This window comes from Corvus kubaryi, unplaced genomic scaffold (assembly GCF_017639235.1).
Source record: "Corvus kubaryi isolate FWS band 111438036 unplaced genomic scaffold, C.kubaryi_AGA036_p1.0 37396, whole genome shotgun sequence".
Taxonomy (NCBI): domain Eukaryota; kingdom Metazoa; phylum Chordata; class Aves; order Passeriformes; family Corvidae; genus Corvus; species Corvus kubaryi.
This window is the reverse complement of record NW_024581135.1, coordinates 26,115,506-26,130,006: the sequence shown is the minus strand read 5'-3', so window position 1 is coordinate 26,130,006 and position 14,501 is coordinate 26,115,506. Positions and strand designations below refer to the sequence as shown.

At 39.3% G+C, this 14,501-nt stretch overlaps 1 protein-coding gene across 1 annotated transcript; it reads right to left on the bottom strand.

The window, feature by feature from the left end:
• Window positions 1-732: 732 nt before the first annotated feature.
• CPO (carboxypeptidase O) lies at window positions 733-14,501 on the bottom strand. The gene is made up of 11 exons (XM_042041186.1): window positions 14,422-14,501; window positions 11,147-11,222; window positions 10,613-10,737; window positions 8,026-8,140; window positions 6,873-6,974; window positions 5,959-6,063; window positions 5,341-5,451; window positions 4,127-4,217; window positions 3,344-3,546; window positions 2,294-2,378; window positions 733-1,103 (listed from the first exon to the last, which is right to left on the bottom strand). Exons 1-11 carry the CDS (start codon window positions 14,499-14,501, stop codon window positions 835-837), a joined length of 1,362 nt encoding a protein of 453 aa, XP_041897120.1. The 3' UTR covers window positions 733-834.

Here is a 14,501-nt window from a genome sequence, read left to right as displayed (position 1 = left end):
TTAGGAGTCTAAATTATGGAGGATAGTTGTCACCACCAGTCAGTTTTAGAAGCCGAAAATGCAAAAAAATAATTCTCTGGTCTGCTCTGTAGGAATAGAACCACGTCCTTATCTTTCTTTTCCCTTTCCCCTTCAAATTTTTGGAGGTTTTGGGCACCTCCTATCTTCAGTAATCTGTCTGCATCTAGGTGACAGGGCTACACCTCTTCTCTGACCCCATATGTTTGCACCAGTTCAACTTTTCAGCTTATTTCAGGCTGTAGATGGTTTCCTGATCATGACCTTTCACCAGCTTTTGAGGCCCTGTATTTTCTAGCAAATCCCAATGTGAAAGTTTAGGGAAGGAAAGTGGATGTCAAGGACCCCATCCAATTTTGTGTAGTGGGATTTGAGGACTTTTAAGTCTCACAGGCATCCTGCTAAGGCCAGCAACACACAGAAGTCAGTGGGTTCAGGCAGTAAGGAAAATTGTGACAGATCAGGACTGTGGCTGACAGAAGGGCTGCATAGGCCCAGGTGAGCCCCTGAAAACATGCTCTAGAGAACCAGGGAGTAATAGTGCTCTGTCCCCATGGGTACTTGCCATGAATGAATGTTTTAAGGTCGCTTAAGGAATAAGCAGAGTCAGCAAGTGAAGCTTGGGAAATTGCCACAGCTCTTCATCTTTTCCTTCTTCCCGAAAGCATAGCTATCAAACCACAAGTCCTTTTATTTTATGGGATGAGTCTTTATTGAAATACTTGACATTTAGTTCCTTTGCTGACGTAACTTTTTATTTTTGAGGGGACATTATATTTTTCATGTGAGTCTCTTGATGGGTTCTCTAAGCTGTTTTTAAGAAACAGTCCATGTAAGTACAATACTGAGGCAAAGGCTCAGGCCCAGGCTGCTGGAGGTCAGCACCACAGCCCCATCTGGGAAGTACTTCTTATCAACATAATCTATGATAGTTGTCACAGCCAACATAGTCTCCTCACATGTGGGCTGGATTTGGTTAGCAGGGAGAATAAATCCATGAGTACCCGTGTCTCGCAGCTCAAATGTGTAGGAGAGGGGAATGCCAATCGTGTGGACCCAGTCCCGTGAGGAACCTGAGTTACTGTCTGTGAATTTAAAAATAGAGAGGAGATATTTGTATTAAGCATGGTTCTTTGAAAATACTTCTTGCTATAGTTAATGCAAGTTTATACCAGAATCCCTGAACTAAGCAGTAACCATATATCACTGTGACACAGAGAACAGTTTCTAGGTGCTGTAATTCTTAACTATACTAAAAGTCTTCCGTGGAGTTTCCTGACTGACACAGTTCTTCATAAGATGGTATTGTACAACAGCAGGAGATGAGTTTCAGGGATTCTGTGGCTTTAGCATTTTACTGTGACTAGTGTGGGATACAAGACGGATTGGACATTTGTCTGTTCTTGTACTGCATTTCCTACTTTGATACTGACTAGATTTTTTTTTTTTTTAGCATAATTTTGGTCAAATCTTAAAAAATTCTGGCTTCTCCCTGTATCTCTCTTCACCTTCCTCATGGATTGTTTTTCTTAGCTCTTCATTGTAAGTACAAACCCTGGCAAAAATGCAGTCCTAGGCACAGGCAAGTTGCCTTACAGTTACACTGCATTGCTCATGCAGTCTGTGACTCAGAGACTGGCACTCGGGGACTGGCAGAGACAGCCACTGGAATATGCAAACCACATGGCTTCTGGAGCCAACTACTTACTGTTCTCACTGACTAGCGTGACTTATTGCTTACTGGGAAAATATTGGGTTTACTAGGCAGTCTCCAGGGCCCTCAATCCTCTTTGTAAAGGCTGTCACCTCATATTAGCTTTGATGTGTTCGTGATGTGGCCATCCAGTCTATTAGGAACAGGGCTGAAACTGATATATTTCGCACAGAATTGCAAGCAGCTGCCATGTGATGTCTGATGGAGTAACTGTAGACCTGATTGGGATTTTAATTTTTGCTTGATTCCAGTGAAGACAAATAGGAGTTTTGCTGCTGACTTCAGCAGGGCCAGGATGATCTATCACCAATCTCCTTCTGTCCCCTGTGATGGATCTGTGAGGAATCCATGCAGGAACTAGCTTCTGATCATTCCTGCAGTCAGCTTTATAACTTACAGAGTTGTCTTGTATTCAAATGACTGCTACTTACATGTTGCAGCAAAGTAGCCCTTTAAATATTACTCAAAGTAGAAACTCAGCAAAACAGTACTTGCTGATGCATGTGACACAAGAATTCTTTGAAACACAGAGCAATCAAAGGGAAACATAAAAAAACTTACATAAAATTAAAGCGGTTGATCCTACTCTGTAGCTGGTCCCATACTTTCCTGTCAATGCAGCAGCTGCTTCCTTTGCAACTTGTATCTGGAGATTCAAAATAGGAACAGGATTGTCATCAGTGGCAGTACCTTTGGCAATTGAGTGGACCCAAATTTTTGTCTCTTTCAGCTTTACACTTACATATGATCAACTTTAAGTTTTGATATTACTTCAGGTCTTTAGAGGAACCCATTAGAAACATTTGGACAAATTGTTCTTGATTTTTTTTAATGCACATTATGTTAAAATTTTTTAAATTACTCTATTAGGTAGAGATGCTATTTGCTTTACTGTAAAGCTAGAGCCTATATTTTTGAGAATTAAGAATCTGCCCTGTATAACACACTGGTACTGACTACAGCAGTGTTTGACCTCTTACTTGCTTTATTGCCATAGACTCTGTATCCCACTATCCTTAGAAACTGAGCCATAGATGAAATAAATGACTTCTCCAATGAAGACTTCTCCTGAATGACTTCTCCTTCTCATATGAAGTCCAAACTCAAATCCCTCATGCTCTTGACTAGTGTTTCAGCTACTGGAATCTTCATAAATACGCACACTAGTGAACTTAAATCAGAGCGCTCAGACACTGAGGGAAGAAGTAACCAGGAAATAGGTACTTACTTTGCTCCCGTTCTTCTGAGAGCACGTTTGGAAAACCCTTTCTGGATACAATCATGATAACCATATGTGTATAATGTCCTGGCATCCTAAAGTGCAAATTCATTCTTGTATGGAGCAGGAGATGGTGCTCTTCTCCACTCACCTGGCTTTGCATTAACCCTATCTGTAGTAGTTCAATTTTCCTGATTTAAGTTGAAAAATTAGGATTTCTGAGGCAAATAAACCTTACTGATGCTGAATAGAGAAGCAGTAACTCTGGGAGCCAAGTCCCTGAACAAGCCCAGTTCCTCTGAAGGAAACGCAAGAGAGCAAGTAAAGTTGCACCACAGGCTACTGCCTGTACTTGCTCTCTACAAATGTAGAAGATGAAAGTTTTGCCCTACCAGTTCTTCATTGTTACTTGGAGGTGTAGTTGTGGAACCATATGGAGTGAGGATGAGCTGCCCATAGGAGTGAATTGTTAAATAGCACAAAATGTCACTCTTCTTGCTTTTGATAAACTGAGCCACAGCTCTTGTCTCAGGCTCTGATTCTGGTCCAGATCCACAGAAAACGTCACTGCTGCAGTTAAAAGATACACCAACACCTGGGGTGGAATACAAACACTGAATCAAAGGAGAAATATAGAAGACCAGTTCAGAGGGAACTGGGAAATTTACCTTGTAGTGTTAAGGCATGTGTTTATGTGGGCAGGGGACTAGACAGCTGAGTGGGACTTTAGCATTACACTCAGTTGGTAGCAACTAAAGTTTGCGACAAGACTGAAATATTTATTGCACGTTTACAGGGTGGCTGCAACGAAAACATTCTGACACCACCATAGTGCACCACACACCAGGGAAGCTTTGGAGGCTCCTTGAAACTCATGGCAAGTGTAAATACTGGCTGTTAAGTGGCTAGCTCCTAGCATTCCTGCCTAGAGCTGATGCTTGGTCCTGCAGTGAGTTAGAGGTATAGTTACATAAGAGCAATTTTCTGCTCACAAAAATAAGTGCTGGTTGAAAGTCAATGAGTTAATATTTTGACAAACCAGGATTTTATTTTTACATATGCCTTGATGACAACAAGATGAATATTCCTTTCTTATAGGACTACATTTATTTCAGAAACTAGTTATTATTCTTGCTTTACATTTGTGTTCATGATCTGAAATACTTCAAACTTACTGCCCCAGGATGAGTTGAAGTTTCGGTTCAGATCTGTGCCATAGCAGGTGCCGTTCTCATATGGAAAACGGTTTTTCCTCCACAAGCGATCCTAAAGAAAAGTAAGTTCTGTTACATAATAAAACCTCAATGATCCACACGGCTCAGTGATAATATGGTGTAAATACTCCTTTATTTTCCACCTCTGCATTCTGACTAACCCTGTTATTGTAAGAGTACAACTCCACATGCATGGGTCACAAAGCTCAGTGACAGAACAATTCATCTACTACAGCCAGGCTGTCATCTGCCACAAACATGCATGTACCCTGAAACAAGCCTCCTGACCTTTTTTTTTTAAGTATGCTTCTTCTGTAGTGCTCAACTGCTTCTGTGCAGTGTGGCACTCCTAAGCAAGACTTGGCATTGCGAGGGGTAAGAGATGATAGTATGTTTCAGATTCAAGAAGATTAATTCTTTTTTGTCAGCTAATCTTCCTATTGCTCCTTGGTTCCCTGCTATACTCATGACTATACTTGGTTCTGTGCAGACCTCACCACCCTGCCTGTGTGAGCTTCCCAGCTGAATTCCCTGTGCACCCCAGTGCAGTGTGTGGTATGCCTTAAACCTGCCAGGGAGCAAGCTGGGAGACAGTCTGATGGTGGTAGGCTGAGCCTCTTGGGCCATCCTACATCCTGCATTAAAAGATGCTTCAACTGGGCACAGGAGCCTGGAAGCATGGTGAGAGTGGCCCAAGACCAACATTTTGCATTATCCTCCGTATCAGAAAAGGAAAATTATTTGGGAGGGCACACCTATTTCAAAACCAAATAGTCCAATATTTGACCAATTCTCCTGCTGTCCCATGCAGAGATGCTAAGACCCATCTGTATGTGAGATCTTTTGTGAAGAATGAATGACTGTTCCAGACATGCTTAACTCCATCAAGCAGGCCTTGAGATGTTATTGAAGAAGTAAGCCCATCCTCAGAAACACAAAAGCAATTGATCTTGTGGTTTTGCTTCCCAAGGCTCATGACATTTGCTAGGAATATTTAGCTCTGCAATCTCAGATGACCACTGATTCTCCAGAAGAAACAAAATCTCTCTGCCATGAGAGGATTTATGTGAGTATTGTCACTGTTTTCTGTTTAATTGCTATGATTCTATCTAAAAGTAACAAAACATGCTGGGCATGCTAACTTTCAGTCTAGTTCCTGGATTTACACTACTTACTTCTTCCCAGGAATAGATGTAGCCATCAATATTGAGGACTGGCAAGACATAGAGGTCCAAATTCTGCAGAAATCTGCTTATCTTTGGGTCAGATTTGTAATTTTGAAGAATCTGAGAAGAAAAAATACGGAGCACTGAGCAGAGAATTTAGTGGTAATCACTGAAAAGAGAAAGTTTAGAACTATCATCAGGTGATCACTCACTCCTGGATATCACCATGGTATCCAACATCTGCTTGATCACAAGTGTGCCAGGTACTTTCTGTACACATGGAACATTGCTATATCATAACTTAGGGTTTCTTTATTTGAGGAGCACCGTGACTTTTTGAAATAGAGAGGCTTGATCCAACAGCCACTGTGGGAAAAGGAGAGGTTGATACCAAGTTTTTAAAGGCTTTGGAAACAGTTCAGATGGAGGAACTGGCACACTAACTAATACTGACCCATATCTCAGACTGTGATTTGGACTTTGGTCTCCACAGATATCTGTATTGTATACTAATTTTGCAAATCGCATTTTAACAGAAAAGCATAATTCTTGGTACCACAATAGAGAACTAAAGTGTCCAAAGTGATAGGGTTTTCTTATTATCTAAATGGAAGGGTAAGAACTCACTTCTTTCACAAACCACTGACAGAAGGCTGGAGAGATCCATTCTCTGGCATGAATCCCACAGTCCATCCAAATTATCTTTTTGGGTTTATTTGATGGTTGACTGATCTGAGAGAATATAAAAACGGTAATTTAAAAACTGTTACATTACAATAAAATAGCTTAATGTAATACAAGAAAGTAAAGGATGTGCCTTGATATGCCGTTGGGTCATGTGAGGTTATTATTATTATTATTATTATTATTACAGACATCTTTATGGCAAGCTCTTTTTCCTAATAACCCCATCTCTGTAGTATCACAAGGCATGAGCTTTAAAATGTCTATTGAGCAGGAGCGTCAATAGAACAGTTAATAGAACAATTTCTTTTTCTTTTTCTCCTTTCTCATTTGTATTTGTCATTCACAGGAGTGGTTGTTCTTAGTTGAAGATTTTTTTTTTTTTGGAAGGGGAATCACAAAAAGGCAGGGAATATAATACTACTCAGTGATAGGAGCAGAAGATTAGGCAATAACTAACCCAAATATTAAGACTGTGTTTTTCACTAGTGTGTCCAATAAAAACAGTCTAGCAGAAAGGCTATTTGCTGTAAAAAGTAATAAAAATAACAAACCAAAAGTCTTTTTCCTCACACACAGCTGTTGCCAAGCTAGTTTCAGCTTGATTTGTATTTCTAAACAAAACTTCAGTTAAATTTGTTGTTTTCACTACATAATAGCAATAGCAAGCTCATGATGATAGTGTATGTGAAAGCTGGCAAATCTTACTATAATGTAGAGGAGTAAAACCATCTCCTGTTATTCCAGTGAATTGGGATGAACGCTATCTTAGGAAACATCTGAATCCTGTCTTCTCCTGAGTATTTTTCTTTTTTGTTAAGATATGTTTTATTATTAAGGGAAAGTTCCTCCCTTACCTGTAGATAATACATTGTTCGATTCTCAAATGTCTTCCCTAAGAAATGCTGAGTCACCAGCTCACTGTTGTTCTTCTGGATCTGAGTCATCCATTGATAAATCTGAAATAGTTGCAAAGAATTATTGGTTCAAAGTGGAAGTTTCCTTCTCTTTCCCACTTCCATTTCCAGATAAAAGCATTTTCTTTTGTTTAGACAACCAATATTTTCCTCAGAGTTTATTTCAGCCTGTGATGTCACAGACATGGAAGGTGTTTCACATGCCTCTGTGCAAAGGCATGGTCATATCTCGCTGGGTGTTAAAAGAGAACATCACTGCAGTGCAACATGGACACTCCATTCGGGATCTCATTCAACATGCCCATCCTATTGGGCATCTTCCTGTTGAGTTCATCAGACATGAAGCCACACCATCAAATCTTCAAAGCAGTATTACAGTCTCTTCCCTATCAGCACTGATTTTCCACGTCTGAGTCAGTAGCAGTCATCCTCAATGGGTAGCTCTAACAAAACATACATGAGGGTTGACTGTGTTCTCTCAGTTTTATTATGCAGCTAGGAGAAAGAATTACCACCATGTGCTGCTTTTGTCCAGGTTTGCCAACAGGTGCGTGAAACATGACACCAAGAAGCCATCACTGCCCACCCCAATGACACTGTTTTCTCCTCAAGTGTCAAAAACCTGCCCTTAAATTACTTCTTTCTAGAGATCTCCTGGTGTTCACTTCTTCTTCCTCACTGGGATTCCAGACACCACAACAGTCATTGCCCTTCACATTTGGCTCAGCACCAAACAGACTGGGACTTAAACTAATAAATACTAGAGATAAAGAATGACAGGGTAGAAAAGTAGCAAACCAATCAATTGAACCACAGAATATTATCTGCAAAACAGTGCAGCTGCTTCACACTGAGCATTTAGGTTTTAGTCAGTGAAGAATTGAGGATTTAGTCAAAATCTGTGGCAAATCCATATTCAATTCAACCAGGACAAGATTCTAGTCAAAGAGAAAGGACAGATTATTCAAAGAAGAAAGCCAGAAAGTGGTCCTCTGACTTCAGCTGAGCTTTCTGCGAACACACAGTTGCCTGCTGTGGCATTTACAGAACAGAAAACAACAAAGAGCAGAAGCAGATGTAGGTTCTTCTTTACCTCTTCCATTGGATGATATTCAGTGTAGACATAACCTCCTGAGACCTCCCTGTGGCTGCTCCTCTCCCTTGGCATGCTCTGATCCACAAGTTTCTGCACATCAGGTATTAGGACTCTGAAGGAAGGAAGGAGAAAGGGAAGATAGAAAACAATCCTGAACAGTTCCTGCAGAACTACTATAGTGGGTACATTGCTTACATCAGCAAATGAAAGGATTTAACCTCTTCTGTTGTGAATTGCCTGGCAAAATCATCACCATCAGCATTATGGTTACTTTCATGTAAAACAAAGTTCAAAGTACTGAGATTTTCACAAGGTTTTAACAATAGTCATTTTTATCACATTTTTAAGTTGTGAATTTTCTACCAACAAAATAAGTTCAAGATTTTCTTTTCCTCAGCATTTCTATTTTTGAGAAAAACTCTGAAAATACCACCTTTTGGGAAAAGGAAGGGAAAGAGATAAATTTAAGATTAGGGTTTCATTGTATTTTATTGAGACATTTTCAATTTGCAAAGATTTCACAGAAATATTCATTGCAATTTGCAAAAATCAGAGCAAACCCCTTATTTCCTTCAAGTAGTTTTTTTTGCTTTTTAGCTACAAAAATAGCTCAGAAATTAGTATAACACAGGCATGATTCCATGATCCAGGGAGTCAATAAAACCTTTTCCTTGGCTTCAGCGGATTTTGGATCAGGAGCTGTTCTTTCTCACTGCAATCAGCCCCTTGTAACTGCTGCAAATCTGCGCACATTGTAAATGCTTGTGATAAGACAATTGCAAAGATAGCTCAAACACTGTTGATCTTAAATGCTGGAAGTGCTAACAGGCTTTTCTGCTGACAGTGGCACTGACCGGCATTTCTGGAAACTGCACATAAGAAACTTTTAAGAGTAGTTGCAGCTGACTTTCACTCTGAGCTTTGATGTTTTTTCACATCTAAACTTCAAACTAAAATTCAGGTAGTGAAAATTCCCATGAACTGAAACCACACACAAAAAATACCTTATCAGTGCTCTGGAGAACTGAAACCACAGAGGCTGACACAGTTGGAATATTGATGTCCTTATAATTTGTCATTTATGTCTCTATCATTATATACCTAACTGTCATGTTACCTTCCCTGCATGTCAACTGCCTTCTAAAGGGTGGTTCCTGCTTTGAATCTGTTATAGGAGCTTTGATGCTATTATTGTTGTACTCAGCCTCTTTGCAATACAAACCCAAAATTTTCATCTTGACTAATAATTACTCATCTCTTTCTTTAGAACCCGAGGTAAGGTAGATACAGTTTTGGCCAAAGGAAAAAAAGTTAAGCTGCTAATTTCAGCTTAGTATTTAAATTTCCACTAGAATCTGTTGAAACCATTAGAAAATGAAGAGTCTTGACATAAATAAGAGGTTAAATTATCTTCTGGAACGTTGTCTAAGTACTGAATATCTAAACCTCATGCTAGAAAATTTGTACTGGCTCCAACCTCGTACCTCTTCATCTCTGGTTGTCAAGGCATCACACTTACTAAAGGAACTTGTCAGGCAAGATGCAGGATGTCAAGATCAGCTTTAACTCAAAACAGCTTTGAAGTGACATCAATCTTCCTTAAACTCATCTTTGATTGGTAAATGTCAGTGTATGTCCATAGGCCATTTGTCATCAGCTCTGAATGACTACAGGGTTGTTTATATTAAATACAGTTAAATTAGATTAGCTACTGGTTACCTGAAAAAGTGAGTACAAATGCGAACAGGACTGCATTTAATCCCATTTGCCTTTATAAACACTCTTTGTATCTGAATTAGATCTTCTGGTTGTAAGCTGGGAAAGACATGGGTAGGTGTGATAGTGCATTGTGGGACATTTGTGGGTTGTGGCTTCCAGTTGTGCGCACAGTGGACAGCTGCCACTGGGGTCTTTTTCCCAAGCTGGGGTGTCTCTGTTTGGCTGGATGGTGCCAAGAAATTCTCACCAGCCTGGTGAAAGGGATAGGGGTAGAAAAATGAAGCTTCAAAGAAAGTAGCTGAACACTCACTTTGAAAGGTCTGTTCTCCAAACCGGAGGAGCTACAAGAGACGGGGAAGGGAAAAGGAGACCTAGAGGCTGCTTCCCTGCAGTGACACCAATTAAACCATTGGTCTCTCCAGAAGACCTTGCATTCAAATATCCATGCTCTCCAAGAGAAAATCATGCTCCTATAAGTAGTGATTATACCAGGCTTGGCCTCTTGAGACTAAAAAAACTTAGACTAAAAAATCTGAGTCATACATCCAAGTGCCATCCTCTCAGTGACCACTGAGAAGGCCACAGCAGGCAACAAGACAGATTGGGCTGTCTCATGTTCCAGCCCCAAATTCACAGTCCAGGATAGGTGGAAGGTAAATAAATAGTACAAGGGGGAATGTGCTTTTAAAGGTTCACACAGCATGTCTGCTTTTGCTGGTCAAAGTAAGTTGGAGGCATTTGGAACAAAGGTTGGGTCCTGTTGCCAGTACTTGCTGACTGTTTATCAGACAGGGCTTAGTCCTTTTCTGATAGCAAGGAAGATTATTAGAGCCATCCTTCCCCATCAAGGTATTAGAGATTGTACCTGTAAGAGATCATATGCTGATCTAAGCTGTCCTTCACCTCCTGCACCAGAGGGGCTGGGACCCTAATGTGCAGGTCTTCTCCACCCCTGATGTCTTCAGGCAGCAGGGGCTTCCACAAATCCAGCTGTGCAGAAAAGAAAGAAATGCACTAATGAAGCTCTCTTTTCAGAATGACAAAAATATATTAGAGTAGTTGCATGTCAACAAATGAAAGAAGTTTTCCTTCAAATTGTCCCCATAACCCTCCAGTCATTTCTTCATAGAGCACATAGCACAGGCTTAGTGTTTTCATTGACTCAGGCACCATTGATAAGGAGCAGCATTTTCACAGAGCCGTGCAAAGAAACTAACTTCTTCACATAAATTCCTTCAGGTAGTAGAAAGGCAATTCCACACTACACTAAGCCAAAAAAAAAGTTAGATGAAGCTTTTTCTAGTTTAACCTTCATTCCTGTCCTAAGCTGCATGCATATCTGTTTTAAAGCCCAAGACGCTGCTCTGCTTGTTGGGCACGTGTGGTTATTTTTACGTACCATTAAAGTACTGCAAAGAAGCTGAAGATGCTGGACTTGCTGAAATGTTTCTGGCACAATATGCAAAACCTGATCCCTGGAAATTCAGTAGAGAAACAAGATCAGTTTTAAAGTCTGTTAAATTATCTGTGATTTCATAAGTCAAAAGGACTTTGTTCTTCATTCTACATGAAGACAGAACATGTAACAAAAACACCTCTGAATTATGAATTTGTGGAATATTTTAGCTGCAAATAGGACTAAGTTTTGTGACTTCTCTGTTGCTAGCACATTAGCCACTCTGCAGCCTTGCCAGTGCCTTACTCACCATACCAGTTTTGCAGAAGCCAACTGCTTGCATGAACCCTGATGTGTGTTTCTGCCTTTGCAGGACCAGGGCCAAAATGAGGGCATTGGTAATACATGATAAACTGTTTATTTGATGTCAATTTTTTTTTCCCCCTCACATTTGGGATTTATTAAATTATTCCAGATTACCTTTGTGCTTGGCTGGTCTATTTCAGCATGCAGAAACTTTTGATCGTCATTATAAATGAACATTGCTAAGAACTTGAGATGTACACAAACTGCTTGTCATGAGAATAGCCAATTTATTCCAAAAGAGTGAGTATTGTTGTCTCTAGAACTGCATATTCCTACTCAATTCACGTGAAACAAAGATTTCTAGTACAGAATCTATCATTTTATATTTTTAGAAAAGACACACAGAATCCAGTGTCTTAGTATATCTTTTCATGAGATCCCATGAAACCTTTGTCTACTACAGGCTTAATCTGATGAAAATATTTAAAGTTTACAAAGAACAAATTAAAATGGATGGAAATGCGGAAAAAGCAAATCAGTATATTCTATTAAAAAAGCCCTTGTAGTTATTTTTGTATTTTTTTTCAGTGTTCATTCAGATCAGCTTTCCAGGACTGACAGCAAGTGTGATGTTTCTAGTGAAAGGGTTTCAGAGTGAGGTGTGGATGTTGATGACTACATTGCATTACCCAAAGGTGAGAGACCAGTTACCCACAACTGATGAGATGGAATGGGGAACCCTAGAAACTCTCCTATTTGCTAGCAACCAAAAACTATGGCTTCACAGTCTCTTTTAGTGACTTCAATGGATTCTTTACAGGACAAGTACAAAAAATGAACATTTTACATTTTAAAGCTTTTGTAATAGAAATTCTTGTTGCAAAAGCAAGTTGTGGTCATTATAGTCATCAATATAATATGCTCTCATCCTCTGAACTGCAACTGCCATCTTTTGTGCTTCCATGCCGGAATGTACAATTATCAGCTTAATATACATACAAACAGAATTCACTATTCATTCACTTTATCCTCAGAGAAATAGGGGGATTTGTGGTTTTTTTACATCTCTCTGGAAAATATTACCTTTGCTGATTGAAAACTTGATAGTTAAAATAGACAGTTTACTACTGCTTTATGAGATGCTGATAGCCCCATATCTATGGGGCAAAATGATTACATTTGCATTGCTCACAGCAATGGTACAACAGTCATGTTGTACAGATTGGTACAACAGTCATGATATCTTTGTAATAAACCTTGTAGATGCAGGATAAACATCTTTGCTAGCAGAATAAACATCTCAGCTGCAGTTCAGAGTTTATTCTCTCTAAATGCCTAGGCTTGCTTTGTTCTTTGTCTATCAGGAAGGGAAACAATATCCTGTAATATCTTTCTATGCTCATTGACATTATGTCTTAATTACACCAAATCAGAGAAATTCCAGACAGTCAGATTGCTGCCAGATGGCCAGCTCTTATTTACTGATAAACCTTTCACAATAGCCAGTGTGGAGACAAACCATTTTTAATGGTAAACTAAGATTAGAAAGCATGCATTTGTTTATGATTATTGACTAAGTTTCTCAGTGGAGAAGTGCAAAGTCAACCCACGTGACCCTATGAGAACTACAGTTTTTAAAATTCTACAGTTAAGCTTTCTTAATAAATTAAAGGACTGTTCTTAGCACAAGCTTGATGCTCATAGATGGGATATTTCTTTCCATTGTTAAACAGAGCAGATGACAATGAAAATGGGCTTTACTAGTAATTCTGTCTTTGTGTAGGTGCTGCCCACCCAAAGTCACACTGACCATTCAATACCTGTTTTTAAATTCCATGCAAGTACTCAACAGGTTCAATTCTGGACAATAATTAGAAACAAAAAAGAAAAATACATTAGCAGGGATCCGTTGAATTCTATTCACTGAAATCAGGCTCTAACTGCATCTCTGATACAAATCTAAAGACTAAATATTATCCAAAGAAATAACACATTTTAAGTAGTGACTCTGTATGCTCTGCTAGGAGATTTTCCAGGAGAGCTGCTGTATGGGTACACTACGAAGGAACTTACTTCCTGTAGGTATTGCTTGGTTTTCTGTCCTTTTTATGACTATATTCTAGGGATATAATTCATCCAGAGGCATTCAGCACTGGAGTACTTTCTCTGTTTACTTTAGAAAATTCCATGTATAAACTTATATGTGAATAGGTGGCCTCCATATTATGCTCATGCCCACCTTGCAAATTCCAGCTGCCACAATGGCAGCTACATATCATTCCTTTAAAGTTGAGGATGAATGAAACAAAAAAAAAGTTTAGATAGGCAAACAAAAATAGTTTAGATCGGCAAGCGGCATAATTTTATATCACTCTTTTTCTGAAGTGGAACTGAGAATGGAAAATAAAGCAATACTGAAGATTTCATACTTTTCAAAACATTAATCAGTAATTAAAAAAAAGCAACAATCTCATTGTCTGAACACCTTGGCATGAAGATTGTCTGGAATAACTCCCTTAGCTTTTTTTTTTTTGTAATTGTTACAGTTTTCCAACCCGACTTCACTATTTCTTTCACATAACCTAATCTTTTATTAATAGATATCATTCTGCTCAGTCATACTCCTTGCTTTATACTCAGAAAAGGCATTTTACTCCTGCAGCATCTGGTTTCAAAGTTCATTATGAAAGAGGCTAAGCCAAATGAATTTCAGCTAATGGAAACAGAGCATCCTGAGATGCATTTGAGGGCCATTCTGTGGCTCCTACTGCTGTAGCTATATCTCTGTTGGCTTTGATTGGATTCACTCATTCTTCATTTCCCATCTTTATGATTTCTTTCCCAGTCTTACAATGCTTACAGCTTAGTAACTCTGTGTCCAGTTTTTCAGCTCATAATTGTTATTATTCTTACAGGGTTTCTGTGAATTTCACTGCATGCACAATTCTTCATGAAACCCTGTTAACACTCACCTGTCATACTGCAATTTCAAGCTGAATTTTCCAGGAATTAATGTCCCCAGAGAAAAGATGATCCCAAGAGAAAGCCACAT